General features: G+C 34.9%; 1 protein-coding gene across 1 annotated transcript; it reads right to left on the bottom strand.

Annotated features, from left to right (window-relative positions):
• Window positions 1-2,207: 2,207 nt before the first annotated feature.
• On the bottom strand, window positions 2,208-5,214 carry LOC132564998 (kinase D-interacting substrate of 220 kDa-like). The gene is made up of 2 exons (XM_060229605.1): window positions 5,136-5,214; window positions 2,208-3,675 (listed from the first exon to the last, which is right to left on the bottom strand). Exons 1-2 carry the CDS (start codon window positions 5,141-5,143, stop codon window positions 2,466-2,468), a joined length of 1,218 nt encoding a protein of 405 aa, XP_060085588.1. The 5' UTR covers window positions 5,144-5,214; the 3' UTR covers window positions 2,208-2,465.
• Between the last annotated feature and the right edge of the window lie 13,817 nt (window positions 5,215-19,031).

Raw genomic sequence — 19,031 nt, 5'->3', positions numbered from 1 at the left:
TTCCTTCTCTCATTAAATTTCTGATATTGATTCTCAGCAGCAATAACTGATACAACTTAGATTTTGATTTCCAGTTTAGTACTTGATTTCACTGCAAGAATTTTAATTTGAAAATATGATATAAGAATATATTGTAGAATTTAATAACAGTATTGTTGTAGTATTTATTAGTAAGTACTAGATTCATATAGTAGCCGTGCCACCACTTTCTACTAAACATCCATTTATGGAATAGTACCAGCTAAAATAATAAACTTCCTTTAGTACACTTCTTTAAAGATAATTCCAGTTTCTTAGCTAGAGTTTTCAGAACATCTGACACATCTTGTGTAAATGTGAATTGGTAATCCCTCATTTCTTATGATTAAAAATTTATGAAACTTATCAAATCTGTTACCTGTGTATGATCAATTTAACTCATTCCAAGGACTGACATTATCAAACTAAGTGAAGCTTTGAATGAGATGTTACAGAAAGTTGGGTGAAGCCGAGATAAAGCAACCTTGTACATATATGGATAAATGGATTCTATAAATTACTAAAAAAAAGACTGTAGAATTACCATTTTATCTTTACACAAGACTTGTTGAAGTTGCTGAGAACTCTTGTTTTAAAAGCTGGATTTATCTTTTGAAGAAGTGTACAAAAGGAAGTTTATTATTCAACATTATTATGGCAAATTTGCAAAAACCTGGCCTAAGTATTTTCATTTTCAGATTCTTCTGTTTGATTCGATTACTTCCCTTTGCAGTTGTCCGTCAATGGCAATATGAACATCATATGATATAATTTTAATTGTGATGTCATAGGGCGCTAAATAACATGTAAAGGTGATTGACAGATAGATTTAGACTGAAAAATCTGGCACTGGGTAGCACTTGAGATATTTCTTTAAAATAATGCATCACTACAGATGTAAATAGCAAGGTTTTCACAATTACAGGTATCTGTATTTGACCAATTGTAAATGGTGCTGTTTGTAATGAAATAGAATGTGTTGTGTCTGAGGATGAAAACTTTATTAAAAAGGTATTACTTATTAAAGTAATATGTTGACTTCTCTCCAAGATTCTTTATTCTGGTCCTGTGTTTCTGCTATTCAATGACGTCAGCATTTTTACAACTGACATTTTGTGCAACACTGTGACTGCCATGTAGAATTAACATGTGCCTGAATTTAATTTAAAACTTGTAAAGTGAATATAGAACTAATAGTGTTCATATTAATTCAGCCTAATTTTAAGTTATAGCCAAGACTGTCAATAGCCTCATAGCCATCTAATGGCTGGTATTTTCTATTTCTCATGTTGACTTTCAGTTTCGATATTGAAGTGGGAGAATTCAGAATAACCGCTAGAAGATCATTTTTATGTAATGAATGTTTGGATTGAGAGATTAGATCTGAGAATGGGGTGCAACTGGAATTGTACAAAGTGTATTATAATTCTTCTGAGAGGACAGGTGTACATATGTAATATAGATGGAAATACATCACATTGTTGAAAAGTGGTTATGTATTTTGAAATTTTGTGTATTCAAAATATTTTCATTTTAAACATGATCATTACAAAGAAATAATAAAACTGTGATTTTATTGTGTTGTATATCGAGTTAACTGGTTATTATCTATACCCAAACTGCAGGATATTTACTGTGATGATGAAAATAACAAAATTAAGTTTTTGAAGAGTAACTTTGATAAAATGCGACAAAATTTCATTTCACCAGCAATGACGACGAAAGATTCACTGAAATACTTCAACATTTCTTTTTCAAAAAGGGGCAGAAAATTTCATCATCTCTTCTCAACCTTTTATAATGTATCATGAGAGAAAAAGAGACAATTCATAACCAAATTTTGATAAACTTGTTTGTGATAAAAAGTTGAAAATTACAGTAGTCAAATACCACCTGAAAGATGCCAAATTGATATTTAAAATTGAATTAATTGTAAAAACTTGCTCTGGTATAGAAGTTGGAAAATGTCGATGATGTAGTGAAGTGTACCCCTGTAAAATATTGAAAACCCAAATTTTTGGACAAGTCTGGGTCAATGAAATACCTCCTTCCAATTTCCATCAAGAGGTATGGAAATATTCATTTCCCTGCATGGTTCTTTTCCTGTACAAAACAAAGGTTTCCTTTAATCATTCAAGAATATCTTTGATCTTCTGATCATCTTCAAGGTGAAAAATAAAAACAAAACAAAAAATCCTGAATACTTTATTTCATGGACATTTGCCATGTAGGTTATAATCGTTCACTGCCATTGGGATGTCTTATCACACTACAGGTATATAGAAATACAAATATATTGTAACCCGGGGAAATGTCACATTTCTGTAGGATGAAACCACCATCATTCTTTAGATAACATGGGCTGTTGCCCAAATAAGAAATAGGAATTCATTTTCATCTTTCAAGTTCTTTGGCAGGCAACAAAACATACCATTGCTTTCATTTGACTAAACATGTTCCTCATCAAGTTCTTTCATGAATACATAATCTTTCATAGAAGATGGGATTGGTAATTCAGAAAGTCCATGATAGAACTGTAGACCCAGATGGTGCCTAATCCATTTTCGACAAATCTGCTTCAGGGTCATGGTGGAATCTTGAGCATGTTCCAGCCAATCTTCAATGTCCTCCCAGTCCTCAAACATCTCCTTAATGTCTTCGTGTCTGAGGTAGCTTTTCAGGTGGTGGCGATCATAACCGGTCATGATGAAGAGTTTTAGGACAGAGAATAAACCTAATGTTAGAGCTAGGAACGTAGGACAGCATTCAGCCTCTACAAAAGTGGCACACTGGAAACTGTCTGCAAGTGAATTGGCCTTCAGGAGAAGTCGAACCACTTCAATTCGTTTATTTTTTATAGCATACCATAACGGAGTGCGTTTATGTTTATCGTACATGTTAACATCACCACCGGCGATCACAAGGTCATTGATACAATCAGAATGACCTTTATAAGCAAGGATATGAAGAGCAGTCTTGTTGACGGAAGCGTTTGCTATGTTGACATCACAGTTTGCCCTACAAAGAGCCTTAATGACATTGTCAAACCCTTCTGTGGCAGCCATTACAAGAGGAGTTATGTTATCTTTGTCTGTAACATTAGGGTTGGCTCCTGCTCTTAGTAACATGTCAACACCCATGGCTTTATGACTGCTGTAGTGTAAAGCTGAGCACCCCTCCTTGTTCTGAATGTTGACATCACAGCCAGCTGTGATCAACAGCTGCATGATAGTATGATGGCTTTTTCTGCTTGCTAAAATCAATGGAGTACTGCCACTGGAATTTTTTATGTTAATCTTTGCTCCATTGTTTATCAAAATATTCATACATTCTTCGAATCCATTTTGTGCTGCTACATGGATTGGTCGATTGTTGCCACCTCCAAATGTGTTGACATCTGCTTTTGCCGAAATCAGCTGTTTTAAAACTTCGGGTTTGTTGTTTTGAACTGCCAGATACAGGGCAGTGTTGTCACTGCCGTCCTTGGTTTCTATGTCAACACAATTTGTTGCTAGGATACACTCGAGACAGTTATTGTGACCAAGCTTAGCTGCTTGTAGAAACGCAAGTTCAAGGTCGTGTTGATTCAGCGACTGAGGCACTTTCATCAAAGCCTTGAGGATCCTTACATTGTCACTGGTAACTGCACTCAGCACACTGTGGGTTCAAAAGTCATGAAAAGGAGAGGATATTACTAGTAATTATAATGTGACAAAATTTCAAGAAAATATGATTTATATAACATTGACCTAAATATGTTAATGTTGTAAACAATATGAGAATGCAAACATATCACAACTACTGGAACAACATCATATATTGATTTATACAAGTAGAGATGAAGTAATTGCAAAACAGAGGAAGATTTTTTTTTCAGATTATCAATCCCATTTGAAAGTAAAACCATTTTTAAAATAAGGTGAAAACTTGTTCAATGTTCTATCCAAGAAATGGTGAAAAATAGTTACGTTCTACTATGCCATGTCATTACAATTCATATATCACATATAATTTTACTGGCAAATTTAAAACCTTGCTCCGTCAAGCTAAACAGAAACAAAAAGAGAACAAAAAAAAACAAAAAACAAAAAACAAAACCACCAAAAAACCCTGTTGATTGAATTGAAAAGAAATAAGGAAAGTTGTTATGTCCGAGTTGAATGCAGTATCTTTCACCAGCTATCGACTATTCTCATGGAGCATACACGGAACGTCCAACAGGTTAGTGAATGAGATTAGTTTTCATGGTGAGGTAGGGGGGAACCTTTGTGTTATGGGAGGAATAAAAAGTAGTTTCCAAATCACCACCATCATTTATATTCATAATAGTAATAATTTGTAACTACACTTGACATTTGAGACACCAAATTTATGATAGAGGAAATATTACTTTATACAAATGAAAGTGACATATCAGTTCTAATTGTTTAAAAAATGACACAAACACGAGAGGTTCATATATGAAGTCTGATGTCTTACACAAATCACATCTCATTAAGCAATTTAGAATGTAGTATTTTCACAATCTTTAAAAAAACACCATATTATTAACCATTTGTTATGACTTTGATTAGGTTCTAGTTGTACAAAAGAAAAAATCGAAACCAACGTCTAGTTATCCTTAAAACTGTACCGTGGAAACGGGTAGGGGAGAAGCTGGGAGCGGGTGCGAGCTGCGGCGAAGCTGTAAACATATTTCCAATTATTCAATTAAGAATTCCGCAAATGAAACTAATGTCAATGTGAAAACTGGAAACACAAGATGTTCTGTTTGGAATGATATTTAGGACTAGGGTGTCCTTAATCGAAGTTCTCGCATGAGCTATCGGCGAAGTCTCAGAGGTCACGCGCTCACGTGGTCATGAAAAAAAATAGTCGTCAGTTTTGTCCAAGTATTGATATCAGCCCCATGACTGCAAACAATGTTACGTCGATTGACAGCCGTAAGGGATGTTGCTACTGATACTGTTGCTGCAGAATGCGATGACAAAAGGTGATATTTTAAAGTTAGCAAGCTGTTAAACACAACTTGCACAGATGATGCATGAATGATGCCTTATATAAAAACAAGACGTGCATTTTACATGTCGAAAAAAACAAAAACAAAACAAACGAACCTGGCCATCGTTTAGCATCGGTGCTGAATACTGAGCCTGTTTCACTACAGCGAGGAACCCCAGAACGTATTTCCTGTGATGAAATATGATATGCATGTGCATTACGTACTTGTGCTATTACGGGAGACAACTCTGCTTAGCTTAACTACAACAGCGTTTTTTAATGACCAATCTTGATCAGGGACGACGTTCCATCTGTTCTTGGATGGTGTAAATATTACCCGCGTCATGTCCACATGTAAAATCTAATGAAAGTATGTAACTTGTGGTAGAAAGGAAATGAAATAAAGAAAACGAATAATGAAAACAAGAAAAGGTTGAAAGATAGTAGAGTAGCAATGTATTTCTGCGTGAAAACATCTGTTTTAGTGGAAGTTATCTCTCTTTAGGTTTCCCCAGAACTGTATCTTTACTTTTTTTTTCAACTCCGAGAAATATTTTGGATTTATATCTTCTTAGATAGCTCAACTCCTAGACAACAGTATCATAACTGTAATTTTAACACTAAAGAGATCTTTTTGTACAGAGAAGAATAGTCATAATTTAAACATAGTTTCCACTGGGTAGACAGAATACAAGGTCCTAGTTATACAAAGTATAGTAAACTTACCACTGTGTAGACAGGACACCAGGTCCTAGTTATACAAAGTATGGTTAACTTATCACTGTGTAGACAGAATACAAGGTCCTAGTTATACAAAGTATAGTAAACTTACCACTGTGTAGACAGGACACCAGGTCCTAGTTATACAAAGTATGGTTAACTTTCCACTGTGTAGACAGGACACCAGGTCCTAGTTATACAAAGTATGGTTAACTTACCACTGTGTAGACAGGACACCAGGTCCTAGTTATACAAAGTATGGTTAACTTACCACTGTGTAGACAGGACACCAGGTCCTAGTTATACAAAGTATGGTTAACTTACCACTGTGTAGACAGAATACCAGGTCCTAGTTATACAAAGTATGGTTAACTTACCACTTTGTAGACAGAATACCAGGTCCTAGTTATACAAAGTATGGTTAACTTACCACTTTGTAGACAGAATACTAGGTCCTAGTTATACAAAGTATAGTTAACTTACCACTGTGTAGAGTGAATACCAGGTCCTAGTTATACAAAGTATGGTTAGCTTACCACTGTGTAGACAGAATACCATGTCCTAGTTATACAAAGTATGGTTAGCTTACCACTGTGTAGACAGAATACCAGGTCCTAGTTATACAAAGTATGGTTAGCTTACCACTGTGTAGACAGAATACCAGGTCCTAGTTATACAAAGTATGGTTAACTTACCACTGTGTAGACAGAATACCAGGTCCTAGTTATACAAAGTATGGTTAGCTTACCACTGTGTAGACAGAATACCAGGTCCTAGTTATACAAAGTATGGTTAACTTATCACTGTGTAGACAGAATATCAGGTCCTAGTTATACAAAGTATAGTTAATTTACCACTTTGTTGACAGAATACCAGGTCCTAGTTATACAAGGTATGGTTATCTTACTACTGTGTAGACAGAATACATGGTTCTAATTATACAAAGTATGGTTAACTTACCATTGTGTAGACAGAACACCAGGTACTTGTTATACAAAGTATAGTAAACTTACCTTTTTGTTGACAGAATACCAGGTCCTAGTTATACAAAATATGGTTAACTTACCACTGTGTAGACAGAATATCAGGTCCTAGTTATACAAAGTATGGTTAACTTACCACTGTTTAGACAGAATATCAGGTCCTAGTTATACAAAGTATGGTTTATTTACCACTGTGTAGACACAATACCAGGTACTAGTTGTACAAATTTATACAATTTGCTGTTTACTTACCACTTTTATAGTTACACATAGTATGGTTAAATTACCACTGTGTAGAGTGAATACAGAATAAATATGAAGTTCGAGAAAATAACACATTTTTAACAGAAAACTATTTTTTATTGGGAATTTACAAAGTTTTGGGATTAGTTTTTTAAAATGTAAATAATGTATTAGATATTCTGTTATTTAAATTATATATCATTAAATTAACTCTATTTCAAGAAAAACATAAAAACAGGAAGTTTGTGGTCTTTTTTTCATCAATATCAACACAAGATAATACTACACAACTGAAACAAGAACACTTTTATAGGAAAGAGGGTCAGAGGTGTTTATCAGTAATCATATGGTTCAGTTACTTTGGCTATCTTTAAAGTGCTGTCTGGAATGCGAATTCTTGTTCTGCTGACTACAGATACCCAGGATGTAAATCTTAGTCCTGCTCTTTAAAGATTTCTGTGATGTAAATCCTAGTCCTGCTCTTTAAAGACATCTGGGATGTAAATCCTAGTCCTGCTCTTTAAAGACTTCTGTGATGTAAATCCTAGTCCGGCTCTTTAAAGACATCTGGGATGTAAATCCTAGTCCTGCTCTTTAAAGACTTCTGGGATGTAAATCCTAGTCCTGCTCTTTAAAGACATCTGGGATGTAAATCTTAGTCCTGCTCTTTAAAGACTTCTGGGATGTAAATCCTAGTCCTGCTCTTTAAAGACTTCTGGATGTAAATCTTAGTCCTGTTCTTTAAAGACTTCTGGGATGTAAATCCTAGTCCTGCTCTTTAAAGACTTATGAGATGTAAATCTGAGTCCTGCTCTTTAAGGACTTCTGTGATGTAAATCCTAGTCCTGCCCTTCAAAGACTTCTGGATGTAAATCCTAGTCCTGCTCTTTAAAGACATCTGGGATGTAAATCCGAGTCCTGCTCTTTAAAGACTTCTGGGATGTAAATCCTAGTCCTGCTCTTTAAAGACATCTGGGATGTAAATCCTAGTCCTGCTCTTTAAAGACATCTGGGATGTAAATCCTAGTCCTGCTCTTTAAAGACTTCTGGATGTAAATCTTAGTCCTGCTCTTTAAAGACTTATGGGATGTAAATCCTAGTCCTGCTCTTTAAAGACTTCTGGGATGTAAATCCTAGTCCTGCTTTTTAAAGACTTCTGGGATGTAAATCCTGGTCCTGCTCTTTAAAGACTTCTGGGATGTAAATCCTATTCCTGCTCTTTAAAGACATCTGGGATGTAAATCCTAGTCCTGCTCTTTAAAGACATCTGGGATGTAAATCCTAGTCCTGCTCTTTAAAGACTTCTGGATGTAAATCTTAGTCCTGCTCTTTAAAGACTTATGGGATGTAAATCCTAGTCCTGCTCTTTAAAGACTTCTGGGATGTAAATCCTAGTCCTGCTCTTTAAAGACATCTGGGATGTAAATCCTAGTCCTGCTCTTTAAAGACTTCTGTGATGTAAATCCTAGTCCTGCTCTTTAAAGACATCTGGGATGTAAATCCTAGTCCTGCTCTTTAAAGACTTCTGGGATGTAAATCTTAGTCCTGCTCTTTAAAGACTTCTGGATGTAAATCTTAGTCCTGCTCTTTAAAGACTTCTGGGATGTAAATCCTAGTCCTCCTTTTCAAAGATTTCTGGATGTAAATCCGAGTCCTGCTCTTTAAGGACTTCTGTGATGTAAATCCTAGTCCTGCCCTTTAAAGACTTTTGGATGTAAATCCTAGTCCTGCTCTTTAAAGACATCTTGATGTAAATCTTAGTCCTGCTCTTTAAAAACTTCTGGGATGTAAATCCTAGTCCTGCTCTTTAAAGACTTCTGGGATGTAAATCCTAGTCCTGCTCTTCAAAGACTTCTGGGATGTAAATCCTAGTCCTGCTCTTTAAAGACTTCTGGGATGTAAATCTTAGTCCTGCTCTTTAAAGACTTCTGGATGTAGATCCTAGTCCTGCTCTTTAAAGACATCTGGGATGTAAATCCTAGTCCTCTTTGTTTTTAACAGATGTCCAGGATGAATATCCTACTCCTGCTCCTTAAAGAGTTACAGAATGTTAATCCTAGTTCTTCTCTTTACAAAGGTTTAGGATGTAAATTAAGGATGTAAATCCTTGTCCTACCCTTTACAGACAAAAGGAATGCAAATCCTGGTCCTGTAACTGTAATATCCATTTAAAATGACTAGTTCATTTGTAAAATAAACAGTTTGATCCAGATCATGACCCCAAAGAGCCATTTATTTAAAAAAACCCCACAAACACAGAATTAATTTATCATTATGCTACTTTATGCATTATGATAATCCCTGTTCTTTTAATGTGGCCAAATGTTATCAAGCCATTGTTCATTTATTGGGATTATTGTTCCGTGAACAGACAGGGACATGAAGAGGCGTGGTCTTATTTTAGTAGGTGGTGGCTATCTCACTGAACAACATACAGAAGGCCCATCACACACCATCCAGAGCAATCAAGATAAAGTGTCTTGCCCATGGACACTACCACAACAACACAGACTGGTTTGCTTCCTGAATCTGCCATAGGTAGGGTGTATCAAACCAAACGCCTACGGTCTCCACCAGAAGTTACATTGGTCAATGTCCTACCAGCAGAGCTATTATGGCTCTCCCATGGATTGTGGATAATACAGCTTATTGTGTCAAAACTTACCTTATGGGAAGAGTATAGTAAAAAATTGGGTTGTGTTGTGGGAGGTTAATGAAGTAGTTTTAATATTTGTCTACAATTTGAAGGACTTGGGTTCAAATCTCTAAATGACTGCTTCTTCTAGTTTAATCATTTAATGTAATAGTTGTATACTTGTGACACTGTAGTAATGTATTGAATGTAATGTTCACAGTGTAGGTGAACTTGTATAAAAGAGAAACAAATACTGCTTTATTTGAGACTGGATCGACTCATTATATTGGTCTTTAAGCGAGCTTGCATAATAGGCAGATTTTCAATTGTTAAGGTCACATGACAACAGACTCATAATGTTCATTTAGATATGAATTATTTACCTTGACAAGCTGAATTCTTATTTTTTGTTTATTTTTTTTCTTTTGCAAAAATGATGTCTACCATTTTACTACAGATTTATTCAGAGTGCACAAAAATTACTGTTTGCCGTATGTTGCTTTTCAACACCATGTCATTAAAAGAATTAGGGATATTGTCGAGATCACTTATTGATAGAGGTGAATGCCTGAATTTTGATATAATGAAGATTTTAGTTCTTGAAAAGGGCCAACGGATGCAATTGTTTAAAATGCTTAGTTTGTTCCCAGTATTTAATTTTGAATTTTCATCCAATATGTCAAGGAAAAATATCTTGTATCCAAGTAGCAGACCATATGGCAGATTCATGATTTAATCATCAAAGAATAAATTAGAATTATAAAAAAAATATCCGCATTTGATAACAAAAGTAAAATAAAGTTTTAAGTAAGTTTAGAAACAGTTGTTGGCTACAAAAAGTCAATATGTGTACAGAAACCATATGGATGTTGACAACCGGACAACAGCTTAAAGCTGGTAAGCATTTACTTAATAAATTATTGAAAATCTTCAAAAACAAAAGAATTAAATTTATAAGTTTTGCTGTGAAAGGAGGTAAAATGTGAATCATACATTAAAAGTTATTTTGAACCAGGAAAAGGAAACGATATGTATATGTATTAAGTTGCAGACATTTGATCCGTCTTGCATCAATACTAGATGAAATAATCGCCTAATTGGTAAGGTAATGATTGATTAAGCTGTGGCTATTATATTCTTTTGTGTTATTCGAAGAGTTTACAATTTTTATTTATGATTTCTAAAGGTTTTAATCGTTATTTGCCATGTGTTGCAGATAAATTTTGCTTTTTCTCCTTCTGCTCCAGGTATACTATTGTTTATGTTTAGAAAGAGCTGAAATCGTACCTGTGCAAGCTGTGTTTATTTCATTTTGATTATGATGTCTTTATCACCTGTACAGGTGATTAATTTCTACAATGGAAATTCTTTGTCCGTACCTTAGAAATTTGAAATGTTATATACAAAAACAAAGATATTGATTTACAACGTGGCATAATTTATATGACAATAACAACACTTCGGCACTTCCTCAATAGCATTCTGTGAAAGTGTCAACAGATGTGGATTATGGACACTGTTTATTGATGTAATGCTGAATGTCCATCATATGCAGTTAGAGTCACATTACTTGTCTACTTCATATCACAATTTTAGTAACCTGACAGGTACTTTTGTACAGTTTAACCTTCCTTACCTGAAACCTGAGCAATAAAGGCATCTGTGTAAATCAACCCCTCAGCTGGTTATCACTGTATGTAAATCTATACAAATTAAATTAAACCTGTATGATTTCATTAAAATTTTAATCTATAAAACTTTTTTTTTTTTTGTGGCTTAAACTACCTTAAGCTCAAGTAGCAAAAAGTGCCTGTATGTAGTGTACTAACCAGCTTCAAACAACAAGTCCTCTATCTTCATCTTTTCATTTTAGTAACATATTTAAGGAGCCAAATTGTAAAAAGTTACGAAAGTACCTGATATACAAGGTATTTGTGTATAAACCTGTTTAGTGATTAAACAATGGTTTTAGAATTAAATTAAATGTAAATTATGTAAACCTTGTATTATAGATGAAACCAAATTCCAAATACAAACTGTTTATGGAACAATTGAATAATCTTGGTTTCAAAGAAGTTTCATTGCTTTTTTGGCATCATTTTAACTAGCTATTATATCGTTCAGATTAATCAAAGATTGTAGCAGTAACTTTTGTGATGTAATAGATGAAGATTATTAATAATAAACACGATTAATCTTTTTCTCATAAGATAGATATAAAGAAAATGAAAGTCTGTTATATCAGGATTTGATATAGAATGACACTTAGTGTAATGTTTAATTTTCTTGTGCAGCCTAAAGTGGGCCACCTGGGCTGCACTTGATGACGATAAGGAATATCAGAGAAACAAGCGTGTTCACCAGACGAAGATCGTAAGAGAAAAGAAAATGTGATACTAGATTAATTAATATTAGTGAAAAACATTATTGTTGTGTGTACATTCCTGCCTTACATCGAGTGTTGAAAGGTTGATAAATATTTCCGAGTGCTTTGATCCGTCAGGGAACACATTCACTGGTTAAAGTGCCTGCGTTGTGATTATTGCCAGTTGTAGACAGGTATCTTGGCAGGTGTGGGGGAAACGGAGAAATAGTTTGCAAGAGGAATGGTCGTCAGGATTAATCATGGAATTAGTTGCAGGGATCGGAGTTGTTTCTAAATGTCTGGCCATAATTCACAGTGGCAGTCCCTATAAAGTTAGATATGTATAATAGTTACACTTTCATTTCGGGCTATTTTAACGCCTTCTGATTTTCACTTTGCCATTAATCAATCTGTCTTGTTGACCTGGTACTGATTTATGTAAACAAATTCAAAGAAAGTAAGACGAGATTTGGACATGCGAGTGGGAACATTTTTTCTATTGGGGTTAGGAACATAGTAACTTGGACCCCTTCCCGTAGGGAGATGGTTGGCCTCTAATACAATGTCTTGTTTGTTGATTACTCACCTGTGTTGGAGAAGACAGCACCGATATTTGTTTGTACGTATTAAGATCTATATCGCACTACTTTACCTTTGAACATTCAAGTACACAAAACTCTGTGATTTGTTTATAGTGTCTCCTGTGGGGACATGGACGACGGAGATATTGAGAATTGTTGGAACACTATAAGAAAATTTTGAAAATTATTAGTGATACACAAAGTCAGCATATGATGTGATTACAAAACTGATCTGATACTTCTCAATAGTACAATTATTTGGGAACATTTGGCTGTATGACATCTGAGAAATGATTTACTTGCATATTTTTTGTAAATGGTTTTGTTTCATCTTGTGTGGTAGATACTCTAAAATTGTGTTGTTGTAACTAATATTCAAATCTTATTTTCTCTATACAGTCGAACCTGCTTTAAGAGCCTCCCATATCATTTTACATTTATAGTGAAAACTTGTCTATAAAGGTCACTGGTTGCAGGTCTCAATATAAAAAAATTCACAGTAATAAAATCTCTTTATAAAAGGCAACTTGTCTATAAAGGCCACTTTTCTCTGCTGCAATGATTGGCCTTTATACACAGGTTTGATGTTATGTGATTAAATTGATTTAAAACTTAAAATGAACACCTCGGAGAGAGACTGGTAGGTTTTTATGTATCAGGATATAAAAATCCTATTTAGGTTTTTTGTGGTTGGTTTTCAGTCATAGTTGAAGCAATACAGTAGTTGATAACCAACTCTACAGGATAGTATTTTTTTTTTTCTTGCCCTGTATTTATTTTGTATACTTAGGATTATGGCCTTTAGTTGATAAAATCAAACATCATTTTGAAATATGAAGAGACATTTGCAGATGCCTGTTAACAACAGTTATAAATTTTACATTCAGTGTCTGGTCTATATCAAGATTTTAGTAACTATCTTAAGACTCTAACTTTGACAGAATTGTCCGATTTTTTTATCGGTGGGGTCCTATCTCTTCCGAGAGAAAAAACATCTAAAGGACATAGAAATAAAGTTTTACTGAGATAAGTAACTGATACAGAGTTAGACAAATGTATTTCATGACTATATTATGTCTTTTGAACTCGGCTTATTGTTTGTATGTGACTGCTGTAAAATGTTCATTTTTGCAAAAAAAAATTGATAAAATTTCATTATCTTATAACTACGTAACTTGTGCGAAAAATATCTGAAATGGGGCTCATTCTACTCTTTGCAGATTCAACTTGATGTAGTGTTTTTGGAGGTGATAAGCAGATTTCTTCTTTTCAAAACAAACTGTTGATAGCAGCTTTTGTCTTGTAAGTGTGAAAATATGACTGGATGATTGAGATTGAGAGTAAGTATAGCACATCATCCTCTATGGCATGACTTCTTCTTTAAAACAAAAGCTCTAGTTTCGTATTAGATCAAGAGTATGGTTATCAATAAAGTAGACATTAACCTACTTTCAATGTCCCATTGTTAAAAAATGTACTTTTATACAATAATTTGAATCATTCAGAAGTATCTAATTTTTGCAGTTTTCACCAGAAAATTGCATGGTATGTTATGAAGTCCCAGATTTTGTATTAAGAACAGTTATATTATATTATATTATTAGTTCCTGGTCTTAAATGGTGAAAATAAAGCTAAAATCAGATATTTTGGTGTTTATGTTTTTATACCAAATCATACAGCAAAAATATGTATGGCAAGAAAACCTGCTGCACAGTGTTAAAAAATAACACAAATTTCCTGAGACATTCTCTTCTATACCTGGATGGATTTCAACCACATTTAGTCTGATGCATCTTTAGGGGAGGGTTATCATTTTTTAAATTCAGAATTTTGATTTGACCATAAGGGGTAGAGCAATGAAGCTGCAAAATGGGAGGTGCTGAAGTTAGATTTAAAACCCTACTCCTCCTTTCTGCCTGGGTGGATTTCAACAAGCTGTGGCCCGATTCATCAGTTAGGGTAAGCAATTATTTCCTTAATTCAGAAATTTGATTTGAACCCTAGGGACTTGGGGGCGGGTCCACAAAAGGCAAAATAAGACAATATTTTGCTTCAAAACATTACTCCTTTTTAATGCTTGAATGGATTTAAACCAAATTTGGTATGAACCATCATAGAGGATGGGGAATCATTTCTTAAATTCAAGAAGTTGATTCAACCTCTATTTAATAGGAATGACCTTGATCTGCATGAAATGTCACAGTGATCGAAAATATTAAAATCTTTAAATGATTTTTTCTCAATAACCGAAAGGCCAATGACCTTGATATTGGGCCTGTAGCTTTCTTTTTCAACAAGCAATACGTCCGAAAAATATAATTTCAAGTTTGTAGAAAATGTCTCGATGAAACAACAATGTCAATGTTAGCTGTAGAGAAGTTGAGCATTTTATTTTTGGCCTTTTTTGCCTCTTATATAAATAGGTCTTTATAGTCAGTGACCATTAAGGACCATCGGCCTCTTGTTTTATAATCATTTCATGATCTGAAAGAATTTTACTGATACAATATCTGGTCAAAGGTTACTTGATTGGGATGGAATACAGAGGAGTTTTTTTGAAGTAAATCAACATTCATTATCACAGAGGCAAAAGATTAAAACAACATGTAGAACCCTTGGGATCATAGTATATTGTCAGTGGTTAACTGGATTGGGATGATGTGAAAATAGTCTGCCTGTCATCATACTTTTTAGGTTACCTGCCTGATGGGCAAGTGAGCTTATGCTATTGTCAGCATCGGTTGTCCATCTGTTATCCACTTATTGTCCATCCATAGTCTGCCTGGCACAAACTTTTCAAGTTTTTCAAGAGGCTAAGGGTCCTGATTTTGGGCCAGTAGCAAACTTGGATAAAGGACTTCCATGTTTGATAAAATGAAAACAATGCTTGACTGACATGCAAGGTCACAAGGGGCAAATTTGTGAAAATCTTTTAAACTGCATTTTTTCCAATATCTAAGAGTTACTGATATTAAGCCTGCAACATAAAAAGGTAACCAATTTTATTCAAATGAATGACCTTGACCCACTTTCAATGTGACAGGGGTGAAACTTGTTTAAATCTTTGAACATGTTCTCAAATTAATAAGAGATCCAGAGTATTAATTTTGGAGCAAACCTATGCTGGGAGAAGGAGCTACCAAAGATTTTTCAGATGAATGACCTTGATCCTTTTTCAAGGTCACAGGGGTCAAATGTCTTAGAATATTCAAATGACATCTAAACAGGGCACTGATATTGGTCTGTTGTATTTAAAATAAAGATACCATTAAAAACAAACCATCAAGAGGGGTTAATTGTGTAAAACCAAATTAAAGTTACTGTTTATGGCATAATGAACATGATGGAATGGAGGTCTGCTAGGTTTGTCCAAATGGATAATTTTGCCCTTTCAAGGTCACAGGTGTGAGTTGATCAATTCATTTATATGAGAAAAGGCATAGAAATATGCTACTCGCCTCCTTGGAAGATGTCGAACAATGCTTGAAAAGAAAGTTGAATAAAAAGTGTTTAACAAGGTTAAATATCATTTTTGATAGATTTGCTAGGTTCAAATTTCAACATAGTCAGTGTAGTCTTATAAAGAGATGTAACAGAGGTCATTTTTCATCTCAATGCCTCCGCTAGGAATCGAACCCGGGACCCCTGGTTCACTAGTCTGACGCTCAACCAATCGAGCTAAAGAGAAGTTCTCTCTAGCCGAGTGGTATATTGCGGCTAGTATTTTACCAGGGTTACATACTCCCCCTTCAGGAAAGAACTCGTCCTCGAGTTTCCAGGGGTTACAGCGACGCCGGTGGGGCATGGCTAAGTACTATTCCCGGGTCCCTACATGGGCGCCAATGTAACAGAGGTCATTTTTCATCTCAATGCCTCCGCTAGGAATCGAACCCGGGACCCCTGGTTCACTAGTCTGACGCTCAACCAATCGAGCTAAAGAGAAGTTCTCTCTAGCCGAGTGGTATATTGCGGCTAGTATTTTACCAGGGTTACAGAGAGAATTTTCTCAAGTTCACTTTAGCCCAGGGTTGTGATATATAGGTACTATATACCTAATGAATGAAAAGCTACAAAGAACTTTTGAACTACTGTGAAAATTGCATAAAACATAGGATCATATTGTGATTAATGTGTAAAAATATGTCATATCCCAATTCTATAACATTGATACAACTTATTTGGCATGAACAGACGAAACAGAGAAATGCCCTGCTATACAAATCCCCATCTCACAACTTCTAATCTAATGCCCTTAGAACATAACAGGCCTCCTGAGCATTACATATTATCTGTAGGGTTTACCTGCTAAAGTGAAGATTTAACATTATTATTCATGAATTAACTGAAAGTTGAATTATTTTTATTGACCTTGAATGTGAGAAGAGGGGGCAAAAAAAATGAACAAGACTTGAGCCATAGTTACTCAAACTCCTATGTATTACTGGCTTGTCTCTAACGTTTGGTGTTTGTGTGTCAGGAGAAATTTATCAGTCTTACATTGAAATCCAGCGTCTTTGATTAACTGGTGTTTCGGTGATAGATATGTCATTGGCTAATCCGTCCCTGGTCATTGCTAGGTGCTTAAGGACTGAAATGGGAATTTGAACGGCGATACCTCTCGGAAGCAAGCCAAGGTGAAAGTTGTTTCTGCCTTTGATACCAATAATCCACTTTTGCCAAGAGGTATTTACGCTGAGTCAACACAGAAAAACATGACAAGCATGTTGTTCTGTGTGTGATTGATTTTGACATCGAAATCACTGTCCACATTCGCTTGGATTAACAAAGTGTTCATTTATTCTCTGTTAATCCAAGATAAAAAAGGAATGTTGGTGAATCAGGGAAAGTAAAGGTCCCAAAGTACAGAAGTGTAGACGTGCCTGCCTCTCTCCTTTGTTTTATCTGTCCCAGGTGGAGACTTGGAAAGGCAGTTTTTTTGTGTCACATGGCGTTAGAATAAGAACATAGTGTTTACAGTGATCAGAAAACAAATTTCTCTTGTTTCCTTCTCATATATCACATACTTTCTTAAATATCACATGTTTTCTCATATATCACATACTTTCTTGAATATCACATGTTTTCTCATATATCACATACTTTCTTAAATATCATGTTTTCTCATATATCACATACTTTCTCATATATCACATGCCAGATTAAGTAGCATGTTTAATGCATGCAGTGTTATATATGAATATATATTAACACCTAATATTTTCGGTGGCGCAGTGGAAATATACTTACATTTCAGCTACCTTTTGTTTGTATGTGAATGTGAAAAGCTCTAGGGGTCATCTACCAGACCATGTTTTCCATTTGTACTTCTCCCTCACTCCACCTTGGACAACAGCAGTGGCTAATATAAGATTTGATGACTAATTACAGTTAAAATCCTATTTATTGTAAAAGGAAAAATATATTGTACTTGAATGAAATTTTCAATGCCTCTACAAAAACTAAGACCTCAAGCTCACCTAATTAATCAATAATTGACCTGTTCAACTCAAGTCAAGTCGCTGATGATAATTTACCTGGGAGTCACAATCCCAATTAAGGAAAGTATTGTACCTATGATATATACTCCCTCTGAAGGAAAGTATTTTACCTGGGAGATGTACTCCTTCTTAAGGAATGTATTTTACCTGGGAGATATACTCCCTTTTATGGAAAGTATTTTACCTGGGAGATGTACTCCCTCTTAAGGAAAGTATTTTACCTGGGAGATATACTCCTTCTTAAGGAAAGTATTGTACCTGGGAGATATACTCCCTCTTAAGGAAAGTATTTTACCTGGGAGATATACTCCTTCTTAAGGAATGTATTTTACCTGGGAGATATACTCCCTTTCATGGAAAGTATTTTACCTGGGAGATATACTCCTTCTTAAGGAAAGTATTGTACCTGGGAGATATACTCCCTCTTAAGGAAAGTATTTTACCTGGGAGATATACTCCCTTTCATGGAAAGTATTTTACCTGGGAGAATACTCCCTCTTAAGGAAAGTATTTTACCTGGGAGATATACTCCCTTTCATGGAAAGTATTTTACCTGGGAGAATACTCCCTCTTAAGGAAAGTATTTTACCTGGGAGATATACTCCCTTTTATGGAAAGTATTTTACTTGGGAGAATACTCCCTCTTAAGGAAAGTATTTTACCTGGGAGATATACTCCCTTTCATGGAAAGTATTTTACCTGGGAGAATACTCCTTCCGTTGGGATTACAATAATGCTTGTGAGAGCAACAATGAGAAATTTTGAGTTTTTTTCAGAGTCCCTTCTTGTGTCAATGTAAGGGAGATAACTATTTGTTGATGCCTCTGTTAGGGATCAGATGCAGACGTCTGGTTCACTAGACAAATGTTCCCTTTCCAACTCGGTATCAAATGGCTTTAGTATTTAACAGGGTGACATTATGTTTTCAATATATAAAGGATGTTGATTTACAATTTCTATTTCAGGGATAACAATGTGAAGCACAG

The sequence above is a fragment of the Ylistrum balloti genome, unplaced genomic scaffold, assembly GCF_031769215.1.
Source record: "Ylistrum balloti isolate Yb309-2 unplaced genomic scaffold, AGI_CSIRO_Ybal_v1 Utg369686, whole genome shotgun sequence".
Classification (NCBI taxonomy): Eukaryota; Metazoa; Mollusca; class Bivalvia; order Pectinida; family Pectinidae; genus Ylistrum; species Ylistrum balloti.
Note: the sequence above shows the minus strand (reverse complement) of the source record. Positions and strands in the feature narration are given on the sequence as shown.